This window comes from Dendroctonus ponderosae, unplaced genomic scaffold, assembly GCF_020466585.1.
Source record: "Dendroctonus ponderosae isolate FM_Combo_2020 unplaced genomic scaffold, Dpon_F_20191213v2 Dpon_F_20191213_8, whole genome shotgun sequence".
Lineage (NCBI taxonomy): Eukaryota > Metazoa > Arthropoda > Insecta > Coleoptera > Curculionidae > Dendroctonus > Dendroctonus ponderosae.
Genome location: NW_026019016.1, coordinates 13,047,819 through 13,058,291, shown reverse-complemented (window position 1 = coordinate 13,058,291; position 10,473 = coordinate 13,047,819). Strand labels below are relative to the sequence as shown.

The 10,473-nt window shown below is 38.6% G+C and overlaps 4 protein-coding genes across 14 annotated transcripts in view; 3 read left to right on the top strand and 1 right to left on the bottom strand.

Moving 5' to 3' along the window:
* Positions 1–798, top strand: part of LOC109539465 (choline transporter-like protein 1) — an 8,354-nt gene extending 7,556 nt beyond the window's left edge. Inside the window, exons 12-13 of the mRNA XM_048669470.1 lie at positions 190–279; positions 335–798. Of these exons, the coding sequence (XP_048525427.1) occupies positions 190–279; positions 335–466 (222 nt within the window). The 3' untranslated portion in view covers positions 467–798. The remainder of the gene's footprint in view (positions 1–189; positions 280–334) is intronic.
* An 89-nt stretch (positions 799–887) lies between these two features.
* LOC109539433 (DNA polymerase epsilon subunit 3) lies at positions 888–1,551 on the top strand (the record flags this gene model as incomplete). The annotated part of the gene is given in 2 exon segments (XM_019907164.2): positions 888–1,293; positions 1,352–1,551. Coding segments are annotated over 2 exon segments (390 nt in total). The 3' UTR covers positions 1,471–1,551.
* Positions 1,552–1,695: 144 nt separating this feature from the next.
* Positions 1,696–6,164, top strand: LOC109539464 (zinc finger protein on ecdysone puffs). The gene is made up of 11 exons (XM_019907213.2): positions 1,696–1,853; positions 2,011–2,346; positions 3,450–3,554; positions 3,759–3,873; positions 3,931–4,056; positions 4,115–4,331; positions 4,389–4,546; positions 4,600–4,844; positions 4,900–5,065; positions 5,312–5,484; positions 5,549–6,164. The coding sequence occupies exons 2-11, from the start codon at positions 2,020–2,022 to the stop codon at positions 5,633–5,635; spliced, it is 1,719 nt and encodes a 572-aa protein (XP_019762772.1). The 5' UTR covers positions 1,696–1,853; positions 2,011–2,019; the 3' UTR covers positions 5,636–6,164.
* A 142-nt stretch (positions 6,165–6,306) lies between these two features.
* Positions 6,307–10,473, bottom strand: part of LOC109539466 (G-protein coupled receptor Mth2) — a 31,794-nt gene continuing 27,627 nt past the window's right edge. For 8 of the 11 annotated variants that reach the window (XM_048669473.1, XM_019907224.2, XM_019907216.2 and 5 more), the window contains 6 exons: positions 9,529–9,711; positions 9,334–9,412; positions 9,067–9,251; positions 8,850–9,015; positions 8,595–8,795; positions 6,307–7,200 (listed from right to left, as the gene is read on the bottom strand). In XM_048669473.1, coding sequence (XP_048525430.1) covers positions 7,023–7,200; positions 8,595–8,795; positions 8,850–9,015; positions 9,067–9,251; positions 9,334–9,412; positions 9,529–9,711 — 992 coding nt within the window. In that variant the 3' untranslated portion in view covers positions 6,307–7,022. Of the gene's footprint in view, positions 7,201–7,989; positions 8,171–8,594; positions 8,796–8,849; positions 9,016–9,066; positions 9,252–9,333; positions 9,413–9,528; positions 9,712–10,473 lie in introns of those variants that run through there. The other 3 variants (XM_048669472.1, XM_048669475.1, XM_048669477.1) reach the window with 3 other exon arrangements.

The window sequence follows — 10,473 nt, the reverse complement described above, 5'->3', positions numbered from 1 at the left end:
TAGCTAGAGAATTCGTTTTGGCACCGTTGGATAGAGAATTGAATGGAAAATTAGGACGTTTTGCAAGCACGCACGTTTGCACTTTCAGAGGTGGCAACACGCAGCCTAAAAACCCATAGAAACTCACCAGTTTTTTCCACATATACCGATAAATTTCCCTAGATTTGCCAATATTAAATCATTTTACAGGGCACAACGTATGAATACATTACTATGCCTTATCTGATCGTTGGTTGTGTGTCTTTAGTTGCCGGGACAATTACTTTTGGAGTTATTGAGGTAACTAATGTTAATTTCTTTGAGTTGAGGCAGTTTTGAAGTTTTTTTGTTGCAGTCAACTGTGGACACAGTCTATCTTTGCTACTGTGAAGACGTGTTGCTAAACGATGGACGAAACAGGCCCTACTTCATGTCCCGGGCGCTAATGGAATTTTTCGAAAAATCGAAAAAGGCCTATAAAAAGTGAAAATGGGGCGTCCCTGGTATATGCGCTAGTATTCGCATAACATTACCAGCAAATTGGGCTTCGTTGATTATCTAATTTGCTTTTCAAACGAAGACAATTAAATGTAATAAAATAAATTGTAATTTCTTTACTGAAAATAATGCGCGACTGCTATTGAATATCAATAGTACTTTACTTTGGCTTGCCTCAGGCAAGCCCTCTGGATAAGTGTGACTTCAAAATTTATATTACGAAAAAACGCACTTACTATTACGTAATACATAATAAGTTTAATTAATTTAATTTTTGTAACCAACGCTTCGTTGAGCTGGAAATAAAACTCTTTCCAGTCACAGTATTTTAAAATTACACACTTAAACTGATAAATAACTCTTTCAGCTTTACGCTGTATTCTGGTGTTATTCAATTTGAATCAGACGCCTACTGGCTTGGTTGCCATATTGTCCGACTCCGGATTCTGCATTTTTTGCTGCACAGCCGACCTAACCAAACAAATGTGTTTATGTCGGCCGCCAAATAAGTGTTTCTATTTTTCCTTTGGTTTTTGTTTGATATAATGGCCGAGAAGATTGAAGACTTGAATTTGCCAAGTGCAACAGTGGCAAGACTCATCAAAGAATCCCTTCCCGAACATGTGGCAGTGGGAAAAGACGCCAGAGCGGCTATCTCGAGAGCAGCCTCTGTTTTTGTGATGTTTCTCACCTCTAGGGCTTCGCAAGAAGCCCAGCACGAAACCAGGAAAACCCTTCTGGGCCAGGACGTCATTAAGGCCTTGGAGGAGCTGGAGTTTGATGAATTCATCGAGCCCCTAAATGTCGTTTACAAAGGTTGGTTTTATCGGTGAGTTGATCTAACAATCATTGATTTAACGCCGGAAATCTGCAGACTTCAAAGAGGGAAAGTCGCGAAAGAGCACGCCGAGGAAAAAGGCCGTTCAAAATGGTACAGAGGATGGTGATGAGGAGCATGAAGACGAAGTCATGGATGAAGAAACGGGCGAGTGAGTCCGACGATTTTAAGCGAAAGGCGAAAGCTATTTTCAGTGCTCGGAGAATAAGTTGTCAAATACATTATTCATGCAGTCAGTGGTTTTTTAATTAAAAGTAGAAACTGTGCAGTTTGGCTGCAATGACGTCACTAGTAATGGAGCGCTTTGGCGCATGAAACGCAGTCGCTCAAACTACAATGTGTAAAAGTGAGACAGCACGAGCACTTCGAATGTGCTACGATACTTTCTACGGTTTCATTTCCTGCTCGGCGTCTACTTATGCGTAGCAATCGTAGAAGTGTATTTTGTTGAAGCGGCGTGTTTGTGCTTCTCTGCAAGTTTTCACAATCGATTTCCATTTTAAGTCTCGTTATTTGTATCTGTTCTTGAATTCCACAGGTAAGCATTGAATTGCGTTTAGTTAACGTAAGATAGAGGTGATTTTCGATGTAAAACATCATCATTGCTTGATTCTTGCTGAGGGCTGTTGGGGGCGGCCATCATGGCGAATGGCGTCAGCTTCTGTAATCGAACTTAATTTTTCTTCTATATCTAGCATCCGATCATGAATAGAAGATTTGGCGGAGGCCAACGCGGTGGCAATCGTGGCTCCTCTTTTTCTCAGCAACCGTTCCAAAGCGGTGGCGGCGGCGTAAACCCTTGGCAGGGTGGTGGATCCAATATGAATCAAGGTGGAATTCTATCCCAATTAACATCAAATCCTCAACTAGCTCTGGCCTTAACTAGTTTGCTTCAACCTCAACAGCAACCGCCGTCCTTGTTATCGCTAAATACGTCTCCGGCCTTTTCTGGCAACCGTGATTACGGTCGTTTTAACAGTGGCTTTAACAGAGGCCGTGATATTAATAGACGTCACGAGCCCTACAACAAGGTATGCTATTTAAATTCCTATTCGATTGTACTGAGCTCCCTTTCAAGTACAAACTTTACAACTTAGTTAGGTATTATCTAAAAGTTTTTATTGGTCTCAATAACTGACCATACATGAGTCTGAATGTGTACTACTATTCTTCCAACGTACACTTTGAATATGTAGTCTTCTATGTATTTTGTTTAAATATAAATAGGCTCCTTTCGCAAACTTTTCATTGGTACACCTATCATAAGCTTTGGTGAAATGTATTCAATTCTATATGCAAAAGAATTTCAAAAGTCTTCGAGTTTTCATGGGAGTGGGCTTCTGGTAAGCCCAGGATGTTCCAAATGATCTATTTTAAACAAATCTTCAATATTCGGGACTGGCCATTTGGCCCCTGGTAAGGCAGCCTATGGAAAGCTTATCTGCAAGTAAGTGTTAAGCTACTGGTAGAGACTGCAGTTGACTAAACACATTGCTTACACGTTTCTTCATTCTTTTTAAGACGGGTTAGTTGAAAAGTTGCATTTTCATCACCCAACCTTGCTATTAATCTTAAGTTCATGTGTCTACCTATTTATATTTGAACAGTGCATCCAATGGTACCACAGAAAATTGCCCTGAAGATATTTTTTTTGGCAATTCCACTATGTCCAGTCGTATTTTCACTTTCCCATCCCTTAGTACATATCTCCGTCGAAAAATTTGAAATCTCCTAAGCAGAAAGCCGCAGTAAACACCTCAAAGCTACTGCAGAAGAAATACATATTATATGTATGATTTTATTAACATTCTCTTACATCTTATTGCTACCAAACGATCTTTATTCAAGATTTCAAGAAAAACCTATTCTGCAATGCTCTTCACAAATTTATAACATCCCCTTTTTGATTATGAAGCAGATTTATCCATAATCATACAGTGTGGCACAGAACATTGTCTTTATATTTCTCTGTCAAGAATTGTGGTCCATCTACATCTCAATAAACAGCAAAAAGCAGCACTTCTTCGTATCGGCCAAATAAGCGTCATAATTAAAGGCTTGTTTACACATTAAGTACTTGACTATTTTTGTTAGTCCATTATTTGTAAATTTTTTATTCATTTTATAAACAAAGCAATCCCGGGGGGGCGGATTTATTGGCAACGATAGGCGACGAAGACCGTCGCCCAAGAGGGAAATTATCAAGAAAAAGCCAGCTTTCGTCAAAGTAGACAAGAAGGTAAGTCTTTAGTCTTTAAATCTTTAGCAAACAACAGCAGGTCTTCGCTTTTATAACCCTTTTGTGAAGACCTTCCTGAGTTTTGCAAGATAAATTTGAGCTGTTTGAGGTGGTTTTGATAATCAATTTCAATGCCGCTATAGAAAGTTTCAAACAGTTGCGATAACTTACTTTAAAAAGGATTATTTAAAACTTTAATTAAAGGAGGAGAGTGCTGACGCTAATGACGAAGCTGATGAAGAGAAGAAGGAATCGAAGAGAGATTGGAAGGAGGAGAAGAACAACGTTGAAGGAAAAGAAAGCGGAGATGATGAAGAAGGTAATCAGGCTGGTAATCAATTGCAAATGAAATTGAACTAATTGCTAAAATTTGCAGCCAAAAAAGAAGTTTTGGCTGATTCAAAGGACGGCAAATACGGCGGCATTGATAAGAAGTACCTTCATTGCTGGGTCTGCAACAAGCAAATGTGGGATGGTGAATCCATGAGTAAACATGTGAGAGGTAGATATGCAAAACGTTCAAAAACTCAATAAATTCTAATTAATTATTTTGCATCCAGGAAGGGCTCACCATGAAATGCTAAAAGCTTTAGAAGAAAGCATTCATATTTGCGTTAATATTCTGAGAGAGAATTTGCGTCTTCAAGAGGAACGCAAGTTGATCGAATTCAATCGCCAGAGCAGGCAGAGGAAGTTTAATCAAAGACGCGAACCGCCTCTTAGTCATTGTGCAATGTGCGACTTGAAATTCATGGGCAAAATCATTAGCCACCGCAGGTAGAAAACGCGCTATTTATAAAGTAATAAAAGAAGTTAAATATCCAATGCTCTTAGGACTGATGGGCATCAGCGGCTTAAGAGGTACCTGCATCCAAATTGCCGCACTTGCGATAAAGAATATCCATCAAGGATCGAATGGATTGAGCACTGCCTGACACCGGAACATCTCAGACGGTCCAGTCAAGTCACTGAAAGCAAAGTCGGGGGCAAAGGCATGTTTAAAGCACAACAACTTCTTTATTTAACTAACTGGAACATTTTCTAGATGGAGATGAAATAATATCTGGAGAGGAAAGCGGAGATATCAACATGGACGATGTTTTGGAAGAGAGTCTTAGCATGGAGGGTGAAGACCCAATTATTGACATTGATGACTCTCTGATTAACATGGTAGATCGTCTGCCTGCTTACAAGAAAAATCGACCCGTTGCCGTCAAGGCTCTTCAGGAGTTTACCGGGTTTAAGTGTGATTTGTGCAATAGGAGCTTTGCTCAAAAGTCTGATGCAGATGTAAGGTTGATTTGAACCTTTTGTTTTAGAATGATCAGCAACTTTGTTTTTTCAGGCTCATTTGACCACACGAAGGCATTTCTATCGTTTTGTGGAAAGTATTAAAGAAAGGTTTGATTCGGAAGAGAAGCGGAAGCGGGCAGAGAAAGATGCAGCTGAGAAAAGCAAGCCTGCGGACGTTGAGACTACCACTGGGGACGAAAATGGAGTTAAAGTAGAAGGTAAGAATGTGTTATTTATGCACATGAGTTGGCTGCAATTGGCAAGCTACAGCAGGTCTTTGAACACTTCTGTCCCTAGACCTTCCTGAGTCTTGCAAAATAATTCTGCGACTGTTTGAAATGATTTTGAATGTATTCACTATCATTATAGAAAGTTCGGAACACTAACTGAATTTGGAAACTGATTATTGTTGCGATATTTCCTCATTTTCTTGCTGCTTGGTTTTAAACCTATGAATTTTCAAGCTGAAGACGAAGAAGAAGACGGCGACCAGGAAATGTATGATCCAACTGAAACCACTGAAGATGAAAAAGTAAACGAGGAAGAAGCGGAGGAAAATGTAGAGACGGTGGCCGTCACAGAGGATCCTATTGAGGAAATGGTACAAGATGAAGTTCAACCCGAACCTGAACCAGCGGTAGGTATTCAAAGTTTAACCGGCGGATTGTCATGTTTTTGCTATAAATTGCATGTTGTCGCAGGAGGTCAAAGCGGAACTGTCCCCACCCGTTACTAGGACCACGCCCAGAAAAGCAGCTGGCCCGAAGAGTAAACGCGGCAGGAAATAGGCTTATTTGGTGTTTGTACTTGTTCAAGAATTTTTCTTTATTTACTACCCTCGTTGCTACTAATTCATGTTTAGGGTTTGTGTCTTTTCATATGCATCTAATCTAATTTTAAGGTGCTTTCACATTAAACGCGGTTTTGATTGAAATAACGATTCTTTGGTTTCTAATCTTCATCAGCTAGTATTAAGAAAGCTTTTCTGGTGTAGCGCGAGGTGAACAAGTATAATTCTATGAATATACTAAAATTTATCTGTAAGGTTTTACTATTACTAAGTGTGTTTAGTAAATTGTGGATTTTTAGAGTTTGCATCATGCAATCACATAGTAAATTGTTCAATACGTGGCCACAAATCAGTAATATTCCTCAAAACAATTGGGTAAATATTCCAAAGATTCAATAATCTTGCTTTTAATTTTTACTGGCGTGTGGTGATTTTAATTACACTGTCGAAATAACGTGGAAGCTGGCAATTCTTACTGTAGTTAATGTGAACATTCATATTGGTGAATATTAAATGTCTACCCGAAAGAAATAGTTTGGCTTCCAGGAAATAATCCGATCCTATTGTTCCTTTTAATTCCCCGTGTTAAGCAAGATGAAAAGGTTTTTTGAATTTTCTATGATTCAAGTGTTAGGTTTGGGATGTAGAGGGTAAATTCATATTTTGGGCCATCTATAAATATTTTATTAAGCGATAAATACAATCAAGTTAATCTGTATTTGATTACATTGCACACTGATATTTTATTGAAAGATGCGTGATTACACCTTTTTATTTAACGATTTCTCGACCTAAAAATCCAAAAGTGCAGGTTTTCATCACTAATCAAAATTGTAATTTAGATAGAATTAGAAACAACGATAATGAGATTTTAATTTACAGTTTCTATGAACTATTCCGAAGAGAGCTACGATAAATCGTGGGGTTTGTAAAGATGCAATATGAAGTGCTGTTAATGTAGAATTTATGGGTTCGTTTATCTAAACAGTGTCAATTATCGCTACTTTTAGAGGTTTATACGTTGAAAACGTGCCAGTGATTTTGATTAATTTTTCATGTGCAAAGATGACGATGCCCGTGTTTACAGTTTCTTCAAATGTGCGCGATTAAGTACGTGTTGGCGCAAAACATCTATTCCTATCTTAGATTATTTACAGTCACTTATAAAATAAACGAAAATTAAGTACAGCGATTTAAGTGAACGGAACGTTATGGAAATTAGCCAGGAACTTATTTTTAAAGGTAAACTTCTGGCTGTTCTCCTTTTCGGTGAGACTGGCTTCGAACTCAAAACAGGAGTTTAGCGGGAATAATGCGACTTTTTTTTTTAAAGAACTTACATCTTCAAGCCCCGTTAAAAAAACAAAAAAATTAATCCTTGATATTTAAGTTACACGTCTTAAAGCCATTTCTTCAGCCGGTTGTCGTCCGTTCACTGCAGTCGCTCTTTCCGATAGCCCCGTATCAGCAGTCGAATAATTCGTAGACGAATAATGGCTGGAACGAGTGTTGCTGGATGTGACCGTATGAGCCAAATGGGGCCTGCCAATGAAGTTGTAATACCTGCAAAAGAAACTGATTTTAATACAAATTTCCTTTTCAGATCTTCAATCTGCAGCTTCCACCAATTCTGGTTGATCTTTTCGATATTAGCAGTGCGAGGAGCAGCGCCCTGGACCAGCTGGGGAAGCATGAAGGTGTTCCTCGATTTGTATATGATTTATTTGAGATCGAAAAGCGGTTAAATATTTACAAGGTATGCTGTATGGTGCAAGAGATAATGGGGTTTTAATTTTTTTACAGGGTCGTGCTCTGATAACCCTGTAGCTATGAACGATGTGCGCCCAAATATTCCACAGCTAAGCAGAAGAAATTTATAGGGGTGAGTAAGACTTTTTACTTTTTTAACGGAAAATTCTGATTAACTTGTAACGGGCAGTTAGTAGGAAGTCATGCATGTTAGTGTTCCATCCATAGGCATTTGGTACTGTCTGATGGTACCAAATGTGTCCTTCAACCGTAACCGTAGCTTTCACTATCATCACCACCGAAGTCGGCAAAGAACCAATAGAACCTTCATATGGAAATATTGTTCATAATAGATTAGCATTAGTTTGAGGCCTATCGGGGCGGCCGAGAAAACCTGTTCAGGAAGCAAGAAAAATAGCTTAAAAATGTTTAATTCAAATTTCCCAAACTGACTATTAGCATTTTAGTAACTACAATTTGCTTTGGCATTGAATTCGCGATTAGTTCGAAGGCTGTTCATCAAACCATTGGTTCTTTGTCGACCTGAAAAATTAGTCTCATCCCTTTACTCGTGATTTTTTTTGGATTTCTCAATGAACTTACGATTCCGGATTTACGGTAATGCGGATTTACTGTTAGACACATTACTAGGTGTGGGCGAAGTACCTGTGAGCACGGTTTCTTGCGACATTTTCCAATTAAATCTAAAATTCGGACAACACAAACATGGAACAGCATATTAGACGTCTTCTATGTACTTATCGACAAGAGTTGACCCAAAAAACTAAAAAATGCGGGCTTCAAACAGTGAAAAATGCCATTTTCCAATCGAACACTGAGCATTTCAACAGTTCTGTGAATGAAGTTTTTGTTTGGAGTGAACAGAGAGTCCCTTGAAGTTAACAAAGGTCCTTTTTGCTAAAAAAATCAGTCATACTTTGAACTAGTGGACCTTTGTAGAACCTCGGAGAGACTAAGTATTTAGTGGTTTTTCAAAGATAAGTCTAGATATGTTGTTGCCCTTAAAAGTGGTCAACTCTTTGGCCCACCACCAGCGCACAAAATTGGCTAAAAAACTGTCGTCAACAAAAAACAAACTTTTGCAGCTTTGATTGGAAATATTGGCCGTTGTTTTTCGGAAAAATCCCTTGTTGCCAATATTTCCAATTGGTTAGCGACATAGAAGCACCAGACCGGTTTGCACTTACCGTCTTTGTAGGAGCGTCCAGATTTTCTTTTTGAAAACAAATATAAAGAAGATGAAAACGCCATAGACGGCGTTGAAAAAGTCAGTGGCGTACCAGATATACTGGTACTCGCTTTTAGTGTTCCAATTTACCAACCAAGAGATCACTTCCATGCTCCAGTTAACGCCCATGGCAAACAGCAATTTTACGTAGAGATTGAATCTGCAAGAGAATGACGATGCCGGATGTTTTCACATTTCGTAAACAGTTGCGTACTTTTGCTTGTCTTTTTCGTACGTGTGTCTCTTGCTGTCGTTGTGCTTCAGCATCGACGTTTCCTGTTTCACTTTCCTGATTCGCAAGGCGGTTAATATGAAAAACGTGATATTGGCAATCACCACAATGCCAGCTTCCAGGTAGAAATACCATAAACTTGCCCAACCTTAAACAAACGTTTAAAACATCGGCAATTTTGCTTGTTTAGGGCCTTTACCTGTGGCTAAGAAACATTTGGCCACGCCTATTCCCGGATTATGCTCGCATTCATTGGGAAGACTTATCTGCATCCCATAAGTCCACGCCACTATCAGCAGCGGCACGCCATTGGCATAAAGACTGTAAAAAATCAACCTTCTTCTTTCGCTAGTTCTTTTGCTTCCCATAAAACCGCGACCGCCGCTAAAAATTCATTGTGTGTGGAAAAATACCAATTTTTTAAATTATTTACATTTATTTGCATATTTTGTCGAACTTGCCTTACCTGAAGGTGTACCAAATATCGAAGCAAATCACATTCATCCAGAAAAACGACACCATGAAAAAGAACAGCGTAGAATAACCTAGAGAAATAAAAAAAAAACCATCAAACAAACTGCATGAAGATGTTTCGAGCCCGTTAACAGGTTGGAAACTGGTCCTGCGGATGCAACAATAATAATCAAATTAGCAAACTCACCTAAGAATTTGCACCAAAACCAAGTGGGAATATTTGGAGCCAGATTGATTGTAACTAATAAAATGTAGGCGATGAGCAGCGATAAAACATAAAACATTAACGCTCTTTGGTGGAGATTTCGGTCGGGCAGTAGAGCATACACTAGGAATGTGATCAGCAGGAATGGCATGGAAATGATCATGCCTGAAACAGAGGAAAAAATAATTAAAGGCAACTCAAGAGAAATGAAACAAACAATTGTTATGGGCAATGTAAAGGGCGGTTGACTATTTTCGCATCAATCTATCTTAATTAGTTCGGTATTGCCAAGCCATTATGGCAAGTAAATTTCTTTTATGGGCGCATAACAGTGAGCGAGCGAAGAATGACGCACTGTTTAATTGATTGTTCATTCGTTTTAGCTCGAGTTTTTAACGCACTTTTTTACTTTCTCGAACTCATTTTTTGCTACTAAATGGTAGAAAGACGTTTTTTGCCCGATAGCAAACTGATTTCGATCCCAATTTCATATCAAGTCAACAAACTAAAATACACCCACGTTTTCTGCCTGGAAAATTAATCATAATTTATAGTGGCAAGTGTGTGTTTATTTTCCTAACATTAAACAGTATAAATTGCGCGACCTAATTTTAGATAATTTTTCGCTTTTAATGCACTCAAACCGCATTGATTATCTCACGGACAGTGATTGTTCCATCTGTTCCTTATCTATTACCACTGGCCACTTTTTATTCACTCAATTATTTAATTTTACAATTTCATTGTCTTTAATGCTGCAATTTTATTTATTGCTTTTGAAATTGATTATTAGAGAATTCCACATAAAATCACTAGGAATCACTAATACAGAGTGGACGAATTTCGTTTTGGGTTTTTCGGGTTTTTAGGCCGTCGTTCGGTAGAATTTCTTCCTGACGTTTCGCAAGCACGAGTGGCTTGCATCTT